General features: G+C 44.3%; 1 protein-coding gene and 1 long non-coding RNA gene across 3 annotated transcripts; one reads left to right on the top strand and one right to left on the bottom strand.

The window, feature by feature from the left end:
- LOC110434063 lies at nt 6990-8941 on the top strand. 2 transcript variants are annotated; one of them, XR_002451523.1, is made up of 3 exons: nt 6990-8241; nt 8368-8504; nt 8588-8941. It is a non-coding gene; the product is annotated as an uncharacterized LOC110434063 (long non-coding RNA). The 2 variants fall into 2 exon arrangements; XR_002451522.1 differs by having other exon boundaries at nt 6990-8504.
- Nucleotides 11690-15152, bottom strand: LOC8080500 (G-type lectin S-receptor-like serine/threonine-protein kinase SD2-5). Its single transcript, XM_002454931.2, has one exon. It carries the CDS (start codon nt 14483-14485, stop codon nt 11882-11884), a length of 2604 nt encoding a protein of 867 aa, XP_002454976.1. The 5' UTR covers nt 14486-15152; the 3' UTR covers nt 11690-11881.

Raw genomic sequence — 18097 nt, 5'->3', positions numbered from 1 at the left:
TATTTTAGTACTTATAGTTATTAATTACACTTTATTAGCTTACATAAAGGTCTCATATGTCTTCCATACCACATCCCATCCTCGAGGCAACAATTTTCTACTGCATAACCATGTCTTCTTGGAATTCTAACCCATCCAGAGTGTCGAATTAGCATAAATAGGCGAAGTGCCATTGCAGCTTTAGGATGATCTTGTGCGTTTAGATGGATTGACTTCCACAAGATAAATACAAGTGTAGTTACTTCATGTGCGCATATCTAGATGATGACTTCATGGTAACAACAACAACTAAATATTTTATTTCTCATTATCGTTTGTTAACTTGATTCCATGACATCTACGACTACAGACGTAACCGTGCAAGTTCTCGAATGGGTGGATCGGGTGGCGCCGAAATGGTCACCCTCACGCCCAATGGAGATGGAAAACAAAGGACAATAGTATGTCAAGATGACTCAGGCTTATGAGGTGGAATAACAGATGTGGGTTAAGCAAGAGTGACATTTGAGGGTGGAAATTCGTCTAAGGACAAGGATACATGAGAAATTATGTCTGCATGAAGCAGCCATCAAGCGTTAGGAGGAAGCGCTTCAAGCTCGAGATGCAGCTCCCAAGAACAAGAGTGACATGAACAAGGATGCAACGAAAGCATCTTTAGGCGCGAGAGAAAGGGAAAACAACCACGCTACACCCAGCAGAAAAATATAATAGACCCAACAACATTATATTCCCTAAGACATGTTAGGACTAGTGGCGAAGCTCTTAACATTAGAAGTACAGAGTTCCACACATGTTGTTACATAATTGTGCTTTGTTTAATTTCCCTAAGTCATGTTAGGATTTTTTTGATGAAATAAGAATTTTATTAGATAATAGTTTGGTACATCAACATGTTACAAGCACTCTGAAAATACACTACATATATCCAGAAATTGATTTTCATCTAAATCGTACCCACACTATGAATAGTTACAAATCTGAAAACCAAACCCTTTTTGATGTTTCGTATGGATGATCCCATAGGCAAACGCTCTGGCAACAGCCTTGAGAACATATGACCAACGAACAACGGCTAACATCCCTATAGGCTAAGTTTTAGATCAATTTTTTTAGTCTTTGGTAGCAGAAAGAAGAAGGATGATATAAGAAAGAAGAAGTCATGCTAGAATTAGTGATGGGACTATTTTGCTTTATGTACCTAAAGTTCCACACAAGTCACGTATTGCTCCATGTAGCGCTGGGTTTAATAATCAAATGTGTTTGTTGCTTCAAACTGTTGAAATACCAAGAAAGTTAGGATGTAAACAAGTAGTGTTTGACCACCTAACCAACCTCCAACTCTTAAGGACAAAAAACGAACTAGGGTTTATGTTGGTGACATGGCTTGGAAATGCTTTTGTGTTCCTATCAAGTGTAAGCCCTTTTAGGTTGCATGCTACAAACTTTATTTTTGGAATAAACTCTACATCAACCTCTAACCTTGTCACAAAGTGGACACAACTTTGTATCTGATTCTATTTTCCCTTCCAATTTTTTTTCTAAGTTCTTGTTTGCCAGTTTTAATATGCCATGTGTTGGGGTGCTTCCATTTCAAATTTGTGTGTGGCAACCTCTTTTAAACCCTAAATAGAAGTTGTAGTACTCTACAAAAACTAGCTTGCGAAAAACTCAACTTTGTTTGGACATTTTTTGATTTTCAAGTTTAAAATCCAATTCACCAAAGGAGGGACACGGGGAATGAGACGGTCATGTGGGGCCCACTGGCCAAAGCTCGGTACCGAGCCGTCTGCCTGCCATGCAAGCCTCTATGCTGGCTTCACGTCACACACCTCGGTGCCCTGATCCACGACACTGGCGTCGTAGGCCATGCTGAGCCCAAAGTCCTTAAAAAAATGAAACCCACACAGGTCTAAATTGAAATATTTTTTAAAAAGGGCGAAAAAAGTTAAGGACAAAGGCTACGGCGTGCATGGTGAATTATCGTTGGGTGGTCCCCATGCATCAGCGAGACATATGTGGGCGTTCGTTTCCCTAGCAGGTGGGTCATTGGGTCAACCATCGGAGGGAACGAATGATTAGCACAAGTCCTCGGTGTATTTATTGTGTGTACTTCCACTATCCTGAAAGTTTAAATTTTTAGAATCTTGTCAGTCAAACTATTTTAAGTTTGACTAACTTTATAGAAAAGAGCATTAATATCTATGATATAAAATAAGTATCTTATAAAAATATATTCTATAATAAATATAATGATATTAATTAACTTAGTACTACAAATCTTAGTATTTCTTTAAAAATTTGGTTAAAGTTGAAATTTTTACGGATAGAGGGAGTATTATGTATCTGCTTTCCTATTATAATGGTATAATCATCGCTACTATTACCATGAGGATCGAATAAAGTGCATTCAAGGCAAATTACATTCTGTGATTTATTCTTTCCAATGTATAAACTCTGTCGAGAACCAAGACAGCACTAAAATTAAACAAGCACTCCGCTAAAATAGAAAAGAAGCTAACGTCTAACGTGTGTGGTACAACGGTGTTACAGTACGTCGTCGCCAGAGACCGGAATATATAAAAATTTCTTTTTTTCAAAAAAAAGATGTTTATTTCATGAGATGATGTCCGTCTCATCAACACATTTAGCGGCTCACGAAACTTTTTAAGGTAATCCGCATGATTTTTATGAGCGCGATGTGATTGATAAAAAAACAAACCATGCTAGTGTGATTAATCAAAAACAAAATGAATCACTAACAGGGAGCAGCTACATAGATAACAGAGCCTCATACTCGCTCTTTTCGATACTTGTTTTCTTCGTTAACAGGCAGAGACATTCTAATGAAAAAAAAATGAACCCTCGATCTATGGAAATGGAAAAATGAACCCTAAGGAAATGGAGCTCACGCGGAGCTAGAGCTTGAGGTTTAGGTCTATCTTGCAACTCTGTTCCTCCTTCTCCTCCTCCTGCTGCGTCGGCCCTTCATGTTCGACGACGCCATGGTCGCTGCTGGCGCCAGCGCCACTGTCGACGACGGTGCCGGACCACCGGAGCCCAGCCATCGTGGAGTCAAGGACGGCTGGGGCAGGAGCCCTCGACGAGGAGCCGTAGCCGTAGCCGTGAGGCGTGTAGACTGGGAGGTCGGCACCGGTGTGGCGGGTGAGCCCCGCCATAGACGGCTGCGTCTGCGCATGCGCGGACCATCCGTGGTGCACGCCGTAGAACGGCGCCGCGGCAGAGCCCCGTCCGAACCCAAGGAACGGCGACGGCCTGCTGCCTCCGGCAGAGTACGGCCATGCGTGGTGGAAGCGGAGGTGGTGCGGCGACAGGAAGGGGTCGGCGCCTCCGTACAGCCCGCGCCCCCCCGCAGCCGCCGCGGCAGCGACCGCCGCGGCGCCGCGCTTGGCGAGCGAGCGCTCGCGCTTGTGCGCGTTCTGGTGGCCACCCAGCGCCTGCGAGGTGTAGAACTTACGCTGGCAGTAGTTGCACTTGAACGAGCGCTTCTTCTCCACGCCACCAGACGCCGTTGCCGTCCCCGTCCCCGTCCCCGTCCCCGTCGCCGGCGACTTCTCCTCCTCCGCCACCATTGCCTTCTCCTTTCCTTTTCCCGGTGCCACCGCCTCCACGGCCTTTACCTCCGGTGGTTCCGAGCCGAGCACGCCGAGGAGGTCGAGCTCCTTTGCCGACGACACTTCCTCCTCCTTCCCCGGCGCCTGTACATTCTCCTCTCCGTCCTCCGGCTGCTGCACCCCCATTCCCTCAACCTCCTTGGACGCGGTGCGGGAGCTCGATCCCTTGTCCATATGGATCTCGTTTCACTTTGCACTGGTTTTGCTCTGGTGTGGAGTTATTGGTGGGGTTTCGGCTATACTTATACAAGAAGAGAAGGAGGAGCTTAAATGTGGAGATAATCTGGGGGTTAAATGTGGAGATAATCTAGAGGAATTCAAGTTGACCTGCCAAATTTAGAGATCACGCGTGATCACAGGGTGTTAATTTCTTCTTGCCAAATCGGCGAGACAGCATGAAAAAATTAGGCCGTTTGATTTCGCCGCTCGGCGTCCTGCGCCGATGCCGACGCCCTACGCGCGCGCCCCCGCCCGGATCTCCTTCTCGCGGAGCTCCTCCGCGCCGCCGCCGCAAGTACACTGGCTCTGAAACCGAAGTGTAGGCTGGTCCGCTGCTGGTGGTAGCTGATCAGTGTATTGCCTCGTTAGCAACTCATCAGTCATCAACAAACCTCCCATGAATTCGCATGTAAATCAACTGGAGACGACTACAGCTAACTACACGAAGAGATTCAGATCCCGATTCATTTGCCATCTGAGATTGCCATTTGCAAACTTGATTCACATCATTAACTGCCCAGACCTGATCTGGACCTACTGCTTTGATACGCTGTAATCCTCAGAAGATGTTATGTATATACTTTATGATTTTATTTTATTATTTTTTTGTAATATAGTAAGCCGGTTGGCAGGGATCTCCAGTGTATATATGGAAAGCTGGATTAATTTGGAGTGAATTAAGTTAGTGCATTAACGACGTTAATAACGACAACATGTATGGGAGGCAGGGTTTAAATTGATCTGGCTACGTTTTAGGGAGAAGAGGGCTTTCAAATGTTGGTAGGTTTCGCTGTTTCAAATCTCCAACTGGAAATGAAAGGGTCTTAGAGCCAGCTTTGAATGACTGCTTGTTTTTTCTTTGTTGCCGATTCAGTTTCCATATAAATCTTGAAATTGTTTCCATGCTTATCTACTACTATTTTAAGCAGGGAACTAATATCAGCTGTACAGATTTTAATTAGTAGCAACAGCAATTACAGTCAATTCCAGATAGGAACTCACTGTCACTCCATTTAACTTGGCTTTTATTTTATTCTACTTTATGTACGACTGACTTTTCCAGTGTTTATATCATCCGACTCAACATTCTTCTAACGTTCAGTTCAGTTGACTTTGACCAAAGAACAACAGGAACAAGTGCTCACCCAAAAAAGGGGGCAAATGAACAAGAAGGATAAACACGATGCATATGACAAAGTCGGCAACAAACACAGATCTCTTGAATTAGTTCCATGAAGGAACAAGTAAAGGTAAGCTACATGATTACAATTACAAACCCTGGATTAAACCCTAATTAGCTAACGATATCAGGAAAGTATCCGCCTCCATTGAGAGGCTCTCCCACTCCACAGCCGCGTGGCAATCCTACGATGATGTCTGGACGATTGCTCTTCTATTTGGGCCTCGTGTGTCATAATCATTTTGGCCTCTTGTGGTTCCTTGGACCTGCCCCCGTGCGTGAGTACCTTTCGATTTCATCTCCTACACGGAGGCTTTGGGCACCACACGTTCTTTTTCTTCATCATGATCTTCTTTCTACGGTCGACCCATCGACCACCGCTTGCCCTACTTCCTCCGCTCGACCTTTGCTAGTCGTTATTTCCTCCTTGTTGGCCCCTCCTCCTCCCAAATTCTATCCACTGCCAAACCAACAAGATGTACTTGGTTGCTTCCTTCACGTGGTCACCACTAGACGCTCTCGACAGGAACTACTCTTCAACACTAAGCACTCCCCTGCCTCTATCATACACCATTGCATCCTCAAACTTCTCCCCCACCGGCCTTCCTCTCAACCTCCTATCGCGTGAAATCCTGTTGTCGTTTCCAAGGGCGGCGCTGGTACCCGTCTCACGTTCAGGTTTGCAGGCATGCCGCCTCAATCTTCCCCCACGGCCCACCTAAAAATTGCTCCTCCGTGCTCCATGGTCACCGCCCATGTCTACCTCCCGTGTGGTCGTGTGTTCCTACCCCTCGCCGAGCTCCTCTTGGTTCATGCCTTCGGCTCTATTGTTGCTACTACTGTGCTTCAAATCATATCGAAAGGATGGAAGGAGGTAGAGGAGCCCCAGAGGTTGCACTGCACCTGTGGGTCTACGCCTCTATAACCTCCTCTAGGTAATCACCAGTAACAACTCACCTGCAATCATGTTGCTTATTGTGTTTGCAGGATTTTTCCATCGATGTTGATTACTTCAGCAAGAGTCCACACTATAGTAACCATCTCTCCATGTTCGTGTAGTGGCCCATGGCCCACTGCTGCCAATTTCTGCCACTGTGTGTATGATCCTTATTGTAGTTAGTGCAAATAATTTGAATAAAATTAAATAAGATATAATGCATGCCCTCTGTGATTTTGTTTTTATGTCAAATTTTTTGGGATAAATTTTCAAGATAATATAAAAAAACATGCATTCCTCATTAATAAATATGATTAGAAGATAGAAAACCATGGCATAACTAGAGTCTTTTATTACAACTACTGGAGTGTTCCAAATATGTATCACCACGATGCAAATCCTCTTGACTACAAGGTTACTAACTTTCTTCTTTGATTGACACTTCATAGGAAATTCAGCTATGGAAGCTGTCACACAGAATATGGAAGATGCAACTAATATTTCCACTTTTCTGTGCTTTTTACTCAAGTGAGCCTCTTGGTGCTAAACGTTTATGCATGTTCTCATCTCCTTTGTATAATCGATTGTGGATTTAGATGTTTGTGCCATATAATTAATTCATCAGAGGTTCCTATGCGTGCCTTAAACCAGATTAAGTGATCACACATGATCACAGGGTGTTAATGTGGTGGATATCACATGTTTTTTTTAGAATTACATACTACAACGTAGACGCTTACAACATGCACGTACACTGACGCCCTATAAACCCGCATACCCCTCATCTATTTGATCTCTTTGTGTATCAACTGTCGCTATCTCTATCCTTCTCTGCCAACTAAGGCCTTGTTTAGTTTCCAAAAAAAATTGTAAAATTTTTTAGATTTTCTGTTACATCGAATCTTACGGCGCATGCATAGAACATCAAATGTAGATAAAAATAATAACTAATTGTACAGTTTATCTGTAATTTGCTAGACGAATCTTTTGAGTCTAGCTAGTCCATGATTGGACAATATTTATCAAATACAAACGAACGTGATACAATGTTCATTTTGCAAAAAAAAAAACTAAACAAGGCCTAAGTTGTTGTTGCATGTAGGATGTGAAGTCAATGCTTGCCTTTTTAAGTCTTGTGACTTGTATGGAGAGGTTACCTAAGATGTCGTAATAAGTTTTGAACTAGATATACAATGCATTGCCTTGAAAAGTCTCATTTATTAGATGGAGGGGTGTAGTTGGCCATGGTGGTGGCAAGGGGAGGGAGGTCGCCGCGGCCATGATAGGGTCTCTCACTGGAGCTTAAACGTCATAGCAGCAATCCTAGCTACAGGCCCGTATCTAGAATTTTGTGGCCCTGGAGCAAAATATAAAATATGGCCTCTATATCTAGACAAAATAAAATAGCTGAACTAGATTTCAGTGTCCAATGGTTAAAATTTTCAATAATAAGAACTATAATAAGTAGTCCAGGTTTTTATGTTTGTCAGCTAAGTTAATCGTGTTGTGTATGTGTCGGCACTTTTTTTATTGTCATGATCCAGCGATCCGCAGCTTCGCCACAATATTTGTATCACCTCGATCAATATTGTTTGCTAATAGTAATACAAACAATAAAATCTCTCCATAAGTATTGGGTAAATACTTACATAGATTTTTGTGAGCCGTGTCAAGAAACTAAATAAGCAACTAACACTTAGGCTAACTGAGCTTAAAGTAATTAAACTTAATGACTAAACACTGATTAGGGGCCCTTAATTTTTTGGGGCCTAGTGTGATCGCGCCACTTGCGCTGCCCAACATACGGGCCTGCCTAGCTAGAGCTATGGTGGGACCCTACCACGTCGTGGCGGGACAGTGGGTGGCGGCGGCGCATGGCATGAGAATCCAAAAAAAATCTGGTGCTCTCAAATGTCTATGGAAGTGTTTATGTCTATATATGTCCAGATTTACTTAGGTCTTTCAAGTAAAGGCATCTAACTCGCTCGCTCCTCAAAGGCAAACCATTCTCGAAGTGTTTTTGCACTTATAAAGCTTTCACCTCTAAATGAGCAGCTGCACAATTCAGAATTCAGGAATGCCAAATTTATAAATCTTCAACATTTAGTTATGTCATTAGAAGAACACAATGGCAAGTTGACGGTTAATCATAAATGTTATGAGAATTTTATTATTCACGTAGTCTCAGGGAGATGTACATCTGAACATGTTTGAAGCACAAGAAGTATTTGAAGAATACATTGAAGTTTTTGGCAAGACGATATCAAGCTATTGTATGTCATCTGAACCATCAGTTCGTTATGGAGATGAGGCTGTCTTCTGTTTTTTTGTTTCTTGCAGTTGTTTGTCCTCTCTGCAGCTGTCGATTTTGTAATATGATTCTGTTTTTTTTTTTGTAGAACCCTCTTTTCTGGTTATGATGGTGATGATGAGGCTGATCTAGCCTTCCATGTTTCTGAGTCTTCTAGTGTTGCTGATGCTGATAGTAATATTCCCAATGGTGAAGTAGATCTGCATCGCGTCCATGGTTCCTGAGGTAACTCTTTTTCCTATATCACTGTTTTAAGATCTTCAATTCTTACTAATTAATAATGCTTTAGCTTTGCACTACACTTGCAGCCATTTGCACCAATTGAAGGTGAAGGCATGGGTGATTCGGGTGGCAACCCTCCTACCCAGGCAATAGAAGTAGTAGCTGGTATCCTGGTTCCTTTAGTGCCTCTAGTTGAAGGAGGTTCAAGCTCTTCCACCGGCAGCCCGGTTAGGACAGTTGTGGAGGATGAAGGTTTTTTTTTTTTTTTTTTTTTTTTTTTTTTTTTTTTTTTGCGAGGATTGTGGAGGATGAAGTTGTTCCTACAAATCTCCATAATCGACGTTTTGTGGTTGAGTCCGACACTGCAAAGCGGGTTCCTGTGGAACTTTGATCTCTGTATAGAAGTAGCAGTTTTTCGCTTTTGAAGGTTGCATTGTTGACGATGGTTCGTCTTATTCAAATTTCTATGTAAATAACATTTTTATTGGAAAAAATAAGTCATAACGAAGTCTAAAAATTAAAAGTGACAATCTCACTGAGGCCTTGTTTAGTTCGTAAAAATTTTCGATTTTGGATACTGTAATACTTTCATTTTTATTTGACAAATTTGTCCAAATAAGGGGTAACTAGGCTCAAAAGATTCATCTCATAAATTACAGCTGTGCCATTCGTTTTTGTTTTCATCTATATTTAATGCTCTATGCATGTGACCAAAGATTCGATGTAACGGGAAATCTTGAAAATTTTTGCGAACTATACAAGCTCTGAGGCTTTGTTTAATTCATGAAACTTTTTGGCTTTTACTGTTGTAACACTTTCGTTTGTATTTAACAATTATTGTTCAAATTACGGACTAACTAGATTCAAAAGATTTCTTGTAAATTATAGATAAACTATACAATTAATTTTTATTTTCATCTATATTTAATGCTTCATATATGTGTCCAAAGATTCAATATGACGGAAAATCTTGAAAAAATTTGGGAACTAAACCAGGTCTGAGGGAGTAGAAGAGATAAATTAGACTTTTTGGGTTTGGACTTGTTTAGTTGCATTTTTTTAAAAAAAATAGACACTGTAGTAATTTTATTTGTATTAGGCTCAAAAAATTTATCTTACAAATTATAAATAAACTATATATTTTTTAATTTATATTTAATACTTTATTGTGCAGATTTGATGTTACGGCCCTAACAATTTTTTCTCGTGAACTAAAGTAGCCCACATCATAGATGGCCATGTGGCCCGTGGCCCGGCACGGCCCGACTACTACCGGGCCCGGGCCGGCACGGCCCGACGCACCGGGCCGTGCCTGGGCCGCCACCGTGGCCCGTGGCACGGCTCAGGCACGGCCCGACGGCCCGATGTTTAATATCCCAGTAAAAAATATAGCTTTTTAATTCTAAAAAAATAAAAATATAGGTCTGTTGGCTCATCCATCCATTCTAATTGGCCTGTTAAGAAATGTGGCTTGCTAATTCTAAACAAAAAAAAGAAAATATAGGCCTGCTACTGGCCTGGCACGACCTCGGCCCGGTGGCCCGCCGTGCCTTCGGGCCGGCCCGACGGCCCGCGGGCCGTGCCTTGGGCCATACCCCCGGCACGAGGCACGGTGGTGGCACGGCCCGGCCGGCACGACGGCACGGCGCGGCCCGGGGCAGGCACGGCACGGCCCGGCCCGATGGCCATCTATAGCCCACATGCATCCCACTCGCCTCCTCCAGTCCTCCTCAGTCCTCAGTCCTCCCCGGCGGAGCCGCCGTAGATTTTTTGCCGCTGCCGCTACAGCTGCGGCTGCTGGGTAGTGGGTACACCTACGTGGCACTGTTGCTGCCGGCAGCCGCAGCTGCAGTGGCGGCACCGAACAGGACCGCCCTCCACACCTCCGCCGCCGTGGAGGCCGGACGCGGCTGAGACGACACCCTGGGGATTAAGTGGTCATGTGGAGTTGGCGTGTTTTTGTCCTGGTAGGGTCAGCTGCATTTTCCTGTCATACGTGCTTCTAGATGAATCCTAACAGAGCAAGCAATTCATATCAGCTAAACTTGTCAATGGTTGAGATTCATGTCGTGTTTAAGTGGTTGAGATTGTCGTGTTTGCAGTTTAGCTGTCTCCAGTTCTCCATATTTGTGCTGCATCTGAGGAAGGAGTATTTGTGTAATGAACCAACTGGGTGCAAGTGCAAGCAAAGGCAGACGTGATGAATTACAGTCATTTTCTTATGATCCAAACCAGGTGGATGAAGATAGAGGGTCCTCCCCACTTCAATTCGCTTCTGGTAAGGGTGCTGCTTGATCCCTTCTGGTGCAGGGGAGCATAGTTACGGGCAAAAATTGGTTAATGTTCAGATGGATAGTACCACATGCAGTGAGAACACCATGAATGCTTTTTTCAAATATTGAGTGAATTGGGAGGTGAATTGTATCCGTACTTGTGGCATATAGAACATTGAATTATCTTGATCTCAGATATCTACATGGGTTGGGATCAATTCATCATTGTGCCACTATGAACTGCTGAATGTTGCTGTCAGATGTGCTTCTAGATGAATCCTAACATAACAGAGCGAGCAATTCATATCAGCTAAACATGTTCAACCCAAGGCTTGTAGCAATATCAAGGAGTGGAAAGTAGTAGCAGGCTAGCAGCCTCCTCATATAATTCTATCAGCTCTACCCAGAAGGGAAGTGAAGACAAGCTACAATTCCTGGTGTCAGACAAGTGACACAGTATGATGAGTAGCAACTGGGCATCTCAAAATAGAAGTGCACACACCGGAGGAATGAAAATTTATATGGTTTCTTAGGAAGTATGATCAAGCAAGAATTCTCTGTTCAGGTAGCATTTTTATCTAGAGATGAAACCTAATACTATCACTACTTCATGCATCAATTACCTTTCTGCCTGCTTATATTTTCCTACTTCTCATCTGTTGCACATGGTTTCTTTTGCAAATCTTTTATTTTTAAAAATCCTAGTCAATGAAATAGTAATCCAAGCCTGTAGCTATAATACCAGCTACAAGTATACTCTCTAAATTTGTGCAATACTCAGTTACATTCTTTAGTGAATAGTGATGAACCACACCTCATGCATAGGACTACCACTCTTTCTTTAAGAAACAGGACCACAAAGCCTAACACTAATAAAGATATTACCTATTGTATGTTTGTTTTTGTCATTCTTTGGTAGAATATATATAATAACACTAATATTACAGTTCTTCTCAGGGTATTCTTTATTTGGCATTAAAAATACTTTATGCTATTTTGATGTTTTTGAGAGATCTAGTACATCAGAATATATTATTATGTGCAACAGAAACATGGTTATTCTGTGCATACAAATATTCCCTGCGATCTTTGCTCAGATTTCCTTGTTCACCTAGGACCTGATAAATGGGAGGCTAGAAGTGGAGCTGATGAAGCCAATTTCCCATCATTGGTAAGGTTATTTGGAACCATAGCTACGAAGTTGAATTCTATATTAGTTTCTACATTCACTGTACCTTCTAGCACTTTCACAGCAACTGACATTTGAGGCCTCTTGTTGTAGTCAATCTGCAAACACCACATCGCGAGCCTCATCATCTGAATCACTTCTTCCTTGTGAATTTGCATTTCCTCACTATGAATATCAATCAGATCTTCCAACTGATCATTTCTTGCCTTTTCCTGCAATATGCTAATGAGATGAACACTTTCTTGAGGTCGAGAATAATCAAGATTCTTTCTCCCGCTGATAATTTCCATGACTACTACCCCAAAGCTGTATATGTCAACTTTCTCAGTGATTTGTGATGTCAACCACTCAGGAGCTAAATATCCAGGAGTGCCTCTCATTCTTGTAATCACTTGGCTCTTATCCCTGTCAATCATCTTAGATAGCCCGAAATCAGAAAGCTTTGCGCTTAAGTTGTCATCTAAGAGGATATTTTGTGGTTTGATATCCAAATGAGCAATTCGCTGTCTGCACTCTTCATGAAGATAAGCTAGGCCCTTGGCGATATCGGTGATAATTCTGCATCGTGCATGCCAATCTAGAGACATACTTGCATCTTGGGAATAGATCCATCTGTCCAATGATCCTTGGGACATATATTCATATACTAGGAGTCTATGAGATTTCTCTGCACAAAAGCCAATCAATGTCACCAGATTTATATGATGAATGTTTCCAATTGTCTCAACTTCTGCCAAGAAATCCCTCTTTCCTTGATCAGCTCGATCCAGCTGTTTTACGGCAACTCTCTGCTCACCTACCTGTCCCTCAAAAACAGATCCAAATCCTCCTTTCCCAATCATTTTGCTGAATTGCTCAGTTGCTACTTTCAACTGCTCAAATGTGAATCTAGTAGTCATACCTGGCACTTCTCCAAAATCATCCTCATCATCTCTACTCTGATATCGCCTCCGGATTACCATCAAGCTAATGATGATCACAGCTAGTACAAAAATGACCCCTGCAAGTGTCGATCCAACAATCACACCTGCACCAATCCTTCCCTTTCTTGTGGGTGTGGACCTACTCACTGTTCCATTGGGATTCGAGGGACCAGGAATAGGAGGAGGAGACCTTGTGATCTGCACCTTAAGGTATGCAGAAGAACTATAGTGAGTTTCTTGCCACTGATTTACTTGCAACGAAAAGACTTGTGTTGGCAGGTAACAGGAGCCTTGAGAGGTGTCGTTACCACCATACTGAAAGAATGCAGCCTTGCAGGAGCAATTCTGCAAGCAGGCCTTCTTGCAGCTTTCTTCGTCAATCATCTGAGGCAACGCGGCCTTTGTATCTATATAATTGAAGTAAGAAACATTACTCAGAGCAAGGAGCTGGTGGTATTGCATCGAGGCACAAGAAATTGGAGTCACGGGCACACATCCAAGGTTGATCCTGCGGTCATCTATTTGCTTGAAGTATGTAGCGGTGCCGTCAGTTGGGCATGTACACTGGCCACTGACGCAAATGCCATAAGCACCACAAACAGTTGGGTAAGCACAACTGCCTACCTGCCCCTGCAGAATGTCCTGCACCATCGGCCATCCTTCAATTCCTTTATACCGGTACAACTTCAAGTGTCCGTCAGATTCGAGCCTCACATACTCCATCTCTCCCGCCGTCATGTTGATCATGCTGTTTGGCTGTAGAGTTGATACATTGACAGATGAGGAGGATGCAAAGATAGCCACCGAGCCATTTGTCAGGGTCATGTAAGTTTTCCTGCTTCCAGCTTTGGTGGTCACCGTCTTTTGGTAGTACAATTGAGGCGGCGAAGATTCTGCAAATGCATACAGACCATCTGAAAGGACAGTGAGATAAAGCTGATTGCTTGTCGTCCAGTTTGTGCTGGATGCATTTGGCGTCAACCTCATCCCTTCCACTAGTGGCTGCCCTGGGAGCAGACAATCCGTCGGATGGTCGAATGACTGCCACACCGCTGCATTCTTGCGATCGAACAGCACCAGGTTGCCGGACTTGGTCACGGTCATCCCGGCAACAGACTGGCCCGAGGTGCCGGTGGACCAGACGAGGCCTCCGGCGGTGTTCCGGAGCTGTAGGTCGCCGCCGGCCGTGAAGCTGAGGGTGGCGTTCTCACGAACGAGGCGGTCCCGGTTTGCGGACCAGACCACCTGCGGGCTGCCCGCGTTCGGCCAGCTGAGGAAGCCGCCGCCGTCGACGTAGACGATGCAGACGCCGAAGAGGAAGGCCTCGCACGGGGCGACGCAGTAGAAGCACGCGGCGAAGCAGAGACCTTCCTGCGGCGGCGACTGGATGGACTGGAGGAGGAAGACGCTCACGGACGTGCTGTCCATGTAGTCGAAGGACTGGGCGCCGTGGCCGTCCGCCTTGAGGCTGATGGTCCAGCTGGTGGAGAGGTTCGTGGATGCTGGCGTCGGGAAGGGGATGCCCTGCGCATGGACGACGTCGACGGTGGCAGCGACGGTGACGGCCAGAAGCAGCGAGAGGAGGTGTGAGGGAGGCATTGGGCGTGTCGGGATCGGCGAAGCGATTTGGAAAGCTCAGATGAGGAAGACTGCAAGACGACTGCATTGAGATTGCAACGAGCAGAGGACTGAAGCTAAGAGTTATTGCAAGTTTTTTTTTGGGGGTTGTTTCATCGAAAACGCGTGAAGAACGAGTCATATTTCGTTTTCAAGATTGGAGGCGCCGATCGCAGATCATCCTGGACCCTGCATGGATGGTCTCCGCGGTCAAATCGCAAGTTGACTTAAGAGTTAGAAAAATGGAGGACGCAACACTCAAAAAAAAAAAAAAGGAACAGGCAAAGTTTTGGCCCAAACAATGTAGGCGAGCAGCAAGTACTTTGTTTGGGCCAAAAGTTCAGAAACTACATAAGCCCCGCCGCAAAGACATCTGTATGCTTCAATTTTATACTCCTATATCTGTAATCAATTAGAGCAGCTCCAAACTCCCTGTTGGGTAACCTTGAAAAGGAAAGGTAAAAGGCACAAATGAACGTTGTCAAACCATTGTAAATTTCAATTGCTATCGCCATTCTTTTGCAAAGTGTCTTGGTGGATTTCGTTTGGGCGTCCTTGAATTCCATAAAACAATTCATAAAAATATATTTCGTTGAAGAACTGATAGCGACAAATGCAGGACTACAATGAAGCTAATGAGTACAGAAGAGACATTTGTCTTCTTATGTCTCTTGAATTTGTTCTTGTTGCAATCAGGTGAAAGATGGGATATCGCAGTCAAAGGATTACAGTTTTATATAGCTATAACAAAGCAATATGTCACTAATCCATCCACTCTGTTAAAGCCAGCGGCGTTGAATGCAACTCCCTCCGTCTCAAAAATATATATAGTCCTAGTGTTCAATTCTTGTCTAAAAAAACATGTAATTCTAGGTTGTAATCAGTTTTTTAAGTGGGCCCCATCGAATAAAAAAATTTCAGATTATAAAATATGGAGAACTCTCTAGATGCAATGATCCTATCCAAGGAAACTCTTGAAGAATAGTGCATTACCAAACAAAAAGCAGACGTACATGTGTAAATTTACGTCTCTGCTAATCTAACCTTAAAAGGTTTCTATATTCTTTGCGACGGAGGGAGTACTACCAAGTACTACTTGCATCTTTGGAGTTTTTAATCGGGCATTGCCGCATTGAGTACTTTTGAGTGGATGTTCTTATTCTCGACACCTCTTCTTTGCTTCTAGATAGGAGTATTTTGGGAATGTTTGGTTGCCTACGTTACCCCTATCCAGGCTTGTCAGCTCGTGTACTTCAAAGCGTTGGTAGCCTGGTTAAGGCCCGTAGCCAGACCCTAGTATTGCACCGATGCGCCCTTAGCCAGGCTTAGGCCTTTAGTTTCAAAAAGTTTTTGGATTTTGTTACTATAGTATTTTTATTTTATTTGATAATTAATGTCTAATTATAGATTAATTAGACTTAAAAGATTTGTCTCGTGATTTATAAATAAACTATACAATTAGTTTTTGTTTTTATCTATACTTAATGCGGATGGCGACTGTTTTCACGAAGCAAGGCTTGGCTAGCCCCGCAGCCGTGCCCACTCACTTCCTCTTCCATCGCCCTCTGCGCGAGCATAGTCGCAGGCCACCCACCGAGAGTGCCGCAGACGAGCACCACGCTAGTAACCAAGCACCGCGAGAGACCGCTGACCACATCTCCTCCCACAACCCCTCTCTCCTAGATGCTTGAGCATGACGCCTCCTCGCCTCTTCTCATCGCAGCCCCACATAGTCCTCGCTCTCCTCTTCAAATGTTGGGCCATGAAAGATCATTGATAGTTTGTATCTTGAAACCCCCGGAAAAAAATTGTGTACCATGAAAGATCAAGGAAAAAAATTTGTTTCGAGTAATACGTCCTCAGTTCCAAGTTATGAGTAATTCTCTTTTTTCTAGGAACATAGTTTTTACTATATATCGATATATACATTATATCAAGACACTAGAAAAGTTAGGACAATTTACAATCCAGAATAGAGGGAGTAACTAGCTATTTTTATGTTTTAGAAAAATTAGCAGGAGCATTGCTATGTACTATCATATAAGAAGAAGAGCGTCATGGAGTTCTACATATTGATATTACATATAAGAAAGAGCACATTTACAAAAAAAAAAGGTAAATAGAATTATTAGCACAAGAAACCGGTAGCTCTTGACACACAGAAAGTAATTATTTTTTATTTTAGCACAATGTCTTTCAATTCATGTTCGCTCAGCGGACACTACTTTTCAGTATCAGCATAAGTCTAATTTCAACGAAATAAATAAAGCATAAGTCTAATTTCAGCGAAACAAATAAGATTAACTACTGAAATAAAGACGCACCACACTAGAGTGCAGCAGTGGATATCAGTGTTGTTATCCAGCGCCTAAAAGATGCACCACTGCCTCCATGACGCACCTCCATGTTCGCCAAGGTGATTCACTATCCCCCATGCTGTTCATTTGCGCCATGGAGGTGCTCGCCGACTGTTCAACGCAGCACGGGAGGACGGGGTTCTCCGAAACCTTGCCGACGGGAGGATCAGATTCCAGTGCAGCTTGTACGCGGACGACGTCATTCTGTTCGCGTTCTCGTATGTCAATGAGGCAACGGCGATCAAAGGGATCCTCTAGATCTTTGAGGAGGTTTCGAGCTTGGCGACCAACATGGCCAAATGCTCGATCACGAACTTTTTCGGTGCCGAAGGAATAATGCCGGAGCTGCAGCAGATCCTTGGCTGTCAGATCGTGGCCTTCCCAATCAGATACTTGGGTCTGCCTCTCTGTACAACTAAACTGCCAAAGGAGCAAATCCGGCGCACTATTGACGCCGTCGAGCCTAGACTGCCTGCTTGCCATGGGCCACTGATGGCGAAAGCGGCCGATTGATTTGGGTGAAGTTCGTGCTATCGGCCATTCTGATCTATTGCATGCTTGCAGACGGACTGCCGCCGTGGGCTAGAGCGGAGATCGACAGGATTTGTCGCCGATTCCTTTGGAGTGGCAAGGACGGCAATGCCCGCGGTAAATGCATGGTGGCCTGGAAAACGTGCACAAGACCAAAAGAGCTAGGGGGGCTCGAAATCCCTGACCTGAAGCTCGTGAACACCGCGTTTCAAGCCAAATGGCTCTGGTTGCAACGCAACGACGCAGAGAGGGCGTGGGCAGCGCTGCCACTGAAGTAGTCCATGGAGGCGGCGGATTTCTTCAGGGCCTCCACAAGGACGATCGTCGGGAACTGGCAAGGAACCTTGTTCTGGCTAGATAGCTGGATCAGAGGGGTCTCTATCAGGGCCATGGCACCGACGCTAATGAAATTTGTTCCCAAGCGCGTCGTCAACCGGTTTATCGTTGCGGAGGCTCTGCCTGAACGTCACTGGGTTGCAGACCATCTCTGGCGGGATCACCATTCCAGCGGCAGCAGAGTACCTGCGGGTCTGGCACGCAATCCGCGATGTCGATCTCAACGACGACCCGGACCTCCTGGTATGGCGATGGAGTCCAGACGGGAGCTTCTCCGTCAGGTCGGCATACCAGACGCTGCACATCGGCTCGCACTCCATCCCGGGCTGCGTGCGAGTCTGGGAAGTGTGGGCGCCGCTGCGCGTCAAGC

The sequence above is a fragment of the Sorghum bicolor genome, chromosome 3, assembly GCF_000003195.3.
Source record: "Sorghum bicolor cultivar BTx623 chromosome 3, Sorghum_bicolor_NCBIv3, whole genome shotgun sequence".
In the NCBI taxonomy this organism is placed as follows: domain Eukaryota; kingdom Viridiplantae; phylum Streptophyta; class Magnoliopsida; order Poales; family Poaceae; genus Sorghum; species Sorghum bicolor.
The sequence above is the reverse complement of the archived record's forward strand: the minus strand, read 5'-3'. Positions and strand labels throughout refer to the sequence as shown.

Coding starts and splice junctions, on each gene's coding strand:
- LOC8080500 (XM_002454931.2), bottom strand. CDS start 14,485: ATGCCTCCCTCACACCTCCTCTCGCTGCTTCTGGCCGTCACCGTCGCT.